Source organism: Microtus ochrogaster, unplaced genomic scaffold (genome assembly GCF_000317375.1).
Source record: "Microtus ochrogaster isolate Prairie Vole_2 unplaced genomic scaffold, MicOch1.0 UNK16, whole genome shotgun sequence".
Lineage (NCBI taxonomy): Eukaryota > Metazoa > Chordata > Mammalia > Rodentia > Cricetidae > Microtus > Microtus ochrogaster.
In genome coordinates, this window is record NW_004949114.1 from 4,034,240 (window position 1) to 4,040,289 (window position 6,050).

The window sequence follows — 6,050 nt, forward strand, 5'->3', positions numbered from 1 at the left end:
CACCATGTGGTTGCTGGGAATTGAACTCAGGACCTTTGGAAGAGCAGGCAATGCTCTTAACCTCTGAGCCATCTCTCCAGTCCCTATAGAGAAATATTATAAAATGATATAAATACTAGCCAGGCGGTGGTGGCACATACCTTTGATCCCAGCACTCTGGAGGCAGAGGCAGGCGGATGTCTGTGAGTTCGAGGTCAGTCTGGTCTACAAAGCAAGTTCCAGGTCAGACTCCAAAGCCACACAGTAAAACCCTGTCTTTTTTTTTTTTTTCTTTTTAAACCCTGTCTTGGGGAAAACAAAAACAAACAAAAAAATTGTGTGTGTGTGAGAGCAAGAGAATCTGGAGTTGAAATCTAGAGTCAGGTATCAATTTGTTGAACATGAGGCAGAAGAAGACTGTCTTCTTTGGCGGCTTTTTTGAGACAGGATCTCACCATGTAGATCAGGCTGGCCTCAGACTCACAGAGACTCACCTACCTCTGCCTCCTGCATGCTGGGATTGAAGGTGTGTATCATTATACCTGGCTTTGTTGACTTTTATAGGTTCTGGAATTTGAATTGAGTCCAGAAGAGAGAGGATAACACTGTCTGTACAAGGAAGTGAACTTTAAAACACTCTTCAGGGTTGTTAAAGTACCTGCTAACATACATGAGTCCTGGCTTTGATTGCTAGCATAGCATAACTGGACCTCGCAGTACATGGCTAATCCCAGCAGAGGCCAGCTTTGGACACATGAGATTGGTTCACACAAACATTTCATGTAGTACAAATGGGAGTTCTTAGATGGAAAGGAAGAAATTGGTTTATACTCCTGTGTGTTAGATCTGTTAGGCATTTGAGCCAAGACAGGATCTTTATTAATTGACTGTGGCTTCTCTGTAATAGTGAATTCCTGCTTCTGTTGTGTTGGTTCTTTTCACCCAATCTCTTTCCTTTCCCCACTGACTTAAGGCTGAAGCCGAGGTGGCCTCCTTAAACCGTAGGATCCAGCTGGTTGAAGAGGAGTTGGACCGTGCTCAGGAGCGCCTTGCCACTGCTCTGCAGAAGCTAGAGGAAGCAGAAAAGGCTGCTGATGAGAGCGAGAGGTATATGGGGGTTGTGGATTCCATAAGCATCTGCCAGCGGGTAGCTGAGGGGTGGAACATCAGCTACTGGCCCGAGATGTCCTAGGTTTCATTCCCAGCCCTGCAGACAGAGTAGTTGATTGTGGCTCTCTCTTAGACCTGTTCACTCTAGATCTGTTTTTTGTTTTGTTTGGGTTTTTTTTTTGTTGTTGTTGTTTTTGTGTTTTTTTGAGATATGCATGGTCTCTTGTAGCTCAGACTGGCTTTAGACTCTTGATCCTCCCACTTCCACTTTCCAAGTGCTGGTATGACAGGCCTGTGCTACTGTGCTACCACATCCTGTTCTAAACTCGCTTTTGTTTTTGCAGTTTAGCATGTAAGGGAGATGCTTACATGCTAAGCACGTCCTCTAGCACTGAGTTGTATTCCTAGTCCCAAGGTCTACTTTTAAATGGTAGTGATTTGTGTGTTACTAGTATCTGCTTCATGTAGGAGTTGAACTGGACCTTGTACTTGCTAGGCATCTGCTTTATTGTGAAGTCCTTTGCATAATCTTTTGGGTTTTTTTTTTGTTTGTTTGTTTGTTTTTTTTTTTGTTTTATAAAATTTTAACCAGGCAGTGGTGGCAAATGCCTTTAATCTCAGCACTGAGAGCAGAGGCAGTTGGATCTCTGAATTTAAGGGCAGCCAGGACTACACAGAAAAAACCTGAAAAGAAAAAAAAAATTAAATTAAATGGTACAGGCACTCAAGTACTATTAAATTTCCATTTGGGTGGCAAACAGAAATGGACTTTAAAAGGGTGTGATTTTTGAGTCGTTGGCACGGAGCTGGACACACACCTCGGTGTCATTGCTGTGCTCGTCCTGTTTCTGGCAGAGGTATGAAAGTGATTGAAAACCGAGCTCTAAAAGATGAAGAGAAGATGGAACTTCAGGAGATCCAGCTAAAGGAAGCAAAGCACATTGCCGAAGAGGCAGACAGGAAGTATGAAGAGGTGAGGCACTCTGCAGTGACTTGCAGCCTCTGCAAAGACAGTCGGGAAAGGGTATTGCCCTTGCTCGCTTGAGCTGTACCAGCCTCTTCTTACAGGTGGCTCGTAAGTTGGTGATTATTGAAGGAGACTTGGAACGCACAGAGGAACGGGCCGAGCTGGCAGAGTCGTGAGTATTTTGTCTCCAGATCTTGTCAGACTGTTCTCCCTGCTTGGGCACTAATTTGAGTAAACTAGCATTCTTCGACCTTGTTAGACAGGCCTGGTGGGGTGGGGTGCAGCTCATGCTTCAGCCTCTAAGAGTGGCTTTGGGCTTTCTCTCCTCTTGACTAGTAACTGGTAACAAGGCTTGCTCATTCTTGGGAAGATTCTCACATTGAGGGGAGCTTGAGAATAATATGGCATACAGCTAATAGGAAGATCCTGTTGGGTCCTTCCACCTGCAATCTCTTCTCCCTTGGCCTGTACTGACTTCAGACCTGGTCTCTGTTTTTATCACTTTGCCAATCTGCCTGGGAACTTGAGAGCAAAGGCTTTAGAGAAATCACCTTCTGCCCATTGGTACCAGCTTGGCCTTGTGTAACAAAGTCAGCATGGATGAGTATATGTTTGTGCTTGCCTTGCTGCTCCTCTTCAGACATGACATATCATGACCATGGTGGTGTTTTCCTCCCATTTGTTTGTTTATTTTTACCCATTCCCACACCCCATTTTGCGGCTTGTTTTCTTGCTGTCCTTTTTTAACCTTTTCCCCACAACCTGGCTTGTGCCATTCCCGTGACTGTCACTAACAGCCGTTGCCGAGAGATGGATGAGCAGATCAGACTGATGGACCAGAACCTGAAGTGTCTGAGTGCTGCTGAGGAAAAGGTACTAACCATAAGCCCACGGAGAGGTTCCGTGCGTGTGTATCGGTTTTGAGTTTGGTTTTATTTTGCAGCTGCCTCCCCTCCGCCAGCTGATTTGTTGAGTGCTTTCTCATCTTCATGGAATGCTCCATTCCTTCCCACTTACTTGCATCTCTTACCTCTTCTTTCCTAGTTGCTTCTCTGCCTCCCCCAAGGGTCTCTGCCTCCCTTGGGTGACTTGGGAGGTTGTTTGGGTTGGGCATCTGTCCCTACCTCCACACCCAAGGAGCAGATGTAACTTGTTCCGGTAGTGAGTGATTTCTCTCAAGTGTTGTTTCTTTCTTAAAGCCACACCTTGTGAGCACAGAAGGGCCAGCTCCTGCTGTACATGTTCCATGGTAGAGGGAGGTGGGCTGATGCTTGCTCAGGTTGCCCAGAAACTTTCTTCCTTGATATGCAGTCCAACTCTCTACACATAGGTTCAATTCACATCTGTGTGTCTCTCTCCTTTTTTTATTTCTTCCTCTTCCCCTTTCCTCTCCTGCGGTATTTAAAATATTCACAGTAAGTGTTCTGAGCTGGAGGAGGAGCTGAAGAATGTCACCAACAACCTCAAGTCTCTTGAGGCTCAGGCGGAGAAGGTAGGGGCTGGTTTGTGAAGATGACAGGCTTGGGGCCTGGGCCCAGCCCTGCCCTTAGTGAAAGAGTAGACACACCCATTCCTTATAAACCTGTGACGTGTTTCTCCCTACCTCTGTCCATCCAGATTGTAGGTTTAATGCTAATTCCCATCTACCTTCATTGCTTAGGTTCAAATAACTTTGTGGTCTGGTGTGGGCCTGGAGTCATGTGCTCCTCCAACCAATAGTGCTGTGCTAAAAGGCAGTTAAAGGGGCTGTGTAGACTTGAAGAATTAGGTGAGGTCAGCAGAGCACCAGCTCTCGAGACCTACCTAGCAGCAGTCAGGACAGATGGCTGCCGTGTAGCATCCTGGGGGAATGTTTTAGCCGTGGATTCCTGCTGGTTAAATTGGACAAAGGCAAACACTTTGGGATGATAGAAATAAAATCAAAGTTAGGTCTGTCAACAAAAAAGGATCCTGGCAGAATTCACTCTGCATGTTTTATGTGTGGAAGTGGCTGGGTCTTGAGACCCATTGTTAAACACTGGTCCTGGAGCATTTGTACATCAATCAAGTCTAGGAGAATGTCTGTGACTGATGCAAGATTAACATGGCTGCTGTCTGTGAGACCCTTTCTGCTCTGACATTTGTATCTACTTCTCTTCACAGTACTCTCAGAAAGAAGACAAGTATGAAGAGGAGATAAAGATTCTTACTGACAAACTCAAGGAGGTGAGCTGAGGAAGGGAGAAGGCATTACCATACAGTAATAAGTAGCCTTGCTGGCTTGGCTCTCGGTGGCCTGCGGGTGTGATCATCTTCCCTTCTGACTGATCTTCTGTTTCCTCAGGCAGAGACCCGTGCCGAGTTTGCTGAAAGATCGGTAGCCAAACTGGAAAAGACCATTGATGACTTGGAAGGTATGGAGCATGGGAGGGAAGGAGGAAGAGGAAGGTCTGGCCCATTAATCTTGAGACTTCTCTCCGTTCTTCCGAGGGAATTGGTAGTGACTTGGAAGCTGTGATGTGTCCTGTCCTATGTCATAGCAGCTAGGCAAAGTGGTCAAACTTGAGAGTTGGATTTTTAATCTTTTCTTTTAATAAGACTTTACCTATTTCTGGAATCTGCCGTCTCTCCTTTGAAAAGATTGAAGGACTATTTTTATCTCTAGTTTAGTAGTCTTAAATCTTGAGTCTTAGTTGAAATGGAAGCCATGAATTTTTCAGGAGATAGTGAAGTCCTGTATGTCACCCTGTGGCCACTTTTGGGAGCTCTTTTTATCACTCAAGTTGCAGGACACTTGTCCAGGACTAATCTCAAAGCTTCTTGTTGACGTTCGGCAGCTTGTCCAAACTGAGGGGAACAGGTCTTTTCCCTTGAGAACTCCCTGGATACGCTCTTAGTAACTGGCTGTTTTCTGGAAGGGCTCGAGGAGACGGCCTGCGGAGCAAAGGGCCCATGAATCACATTGAGTAAACAGAGAAGTGGCCCCGTGCATGTGCCTGCTCCCTTGTCTGTCTTCCTTCAGTGTTATCGCTGGTTCGGAACTGGGTGGGAGCAGTCTCTGGGAGCCTGTAGTATCTGGCTTGCGCTTGGGCTCTCCGTTCTTGATACGCTCACTTGGAGACGGCAGGAAGAACTGTTGGCTGTTGAGGAAAAGTAGACTGAATGTCATGTAATTAAAGGAAGTTCATGAGAGCCCGTAATTAAGGATAACATGTTTATTGGGGAACACTCACAATAAGAAAGCTGCTGCATTCCTCTGCTCTGTGGACACTAGGAGCTACCAGCCGAACCATCAAACTCGGACCATCAACCAAGCCAAGTGGCATAAGGGATGTGCTTATATTATAGTACCTTAGGCCACGCCCTAATGGGCTGGTATCTAAAAGGCTATTGGCTGAATGAATTCCGACACAACTGAAAATGGCCAGTCACAGCTGACAGAATAGTTTTGTCTTTTTCCTCCCTGGTTTTAGACCCACTGTCACATTTTTTCCTATTTTCTAATGATTCCCTTTCTTCATCTGCTTCTGATACCTTTCACTTTGTCCCCTCCATCATCCCCGTGGTTCCTGTGCCTATCCAGACGAGCTCTATGCCCAGAAACTGAAGTACAAGGCCATTAGCGACGAGCTGGACCACGCCCTCAATGACATGACCTCTATGTAACTATCAGGCAGCAGTGTGGGGTTGGCTTCCTGGCTCGGGTGAGGGTGCAGGCTGCTGAACAGAGTGTGCTTGGGTTTGCCCTTGAATCGCAACCTCCGCCCACTTAAAAACGTTGGTGCTGCTTACTTGTTTGGCAGAACCTGGGGAGGCATCTAATCTTGGATATAATTTGTGTTCTCTCATTCGTCCGTCTAGTTCTAACAGGGTCTAATTCTGAAAACCACCTTAACCTCAAACTCAATTCTTCTGACTTACCCTTACCGCTAAGATCACAGCCATGTGCCATTGTGCCCAGCTCCCCTTACCGCTAAGATCACAGCCATATGCCATTGTGCCCAGCTCCCCTTAC

The 6,050-nt window shown here is 46.2% G+C and overlaps 1 protein-coding gene across 14 annotated transcripts in view; it reads left to right on the plus strand.

Annotated features, from left to right (window-relative positions):
• The window catches only part of Tpm3 (tropomyosin 3), a 28,391-nt gene that overhangs the window by 12,958 nt on the left and 9,383 nt on the right, over nt 1–6,050 (plus strand). For 4 of the 14 annotated variants that reach the window (XM_005367214.1, XM_005367217.1, XM_005367222.3 and 1 more), the window contains 6 exons: nt 953–1,086; nt 1,945–2,062; nt 2,158–2,228; nt 3,473–3,548; nt 4,199–4,261; nt 4,380–4,449. In XM_005367214.1, the coding sequence (XP_005367271.1) occupies nt 953–1,086; nt 1,945–2,062; nt 2,158–2,228; nt 3,473–3,548; nt 4,199–4,261; nt 4,380–4,449 (532 nt within the window). Of the gene's footprint in view, nt 1–952; nt 1,087–1,944; nt 2,063–2,157; nt 2,229–2,853; nt 2,930–3,472; nt 3,549–4,198; nt 4,262–4,379; nt 4,450–5,618; nt 5,702–6,050 lie in introns of those variants that run through there. The other 10 variants (XM_005367212.2, XM_005367223.2, XM_005367218.3 and 7 more) reach the window with 6 other exon arrangements.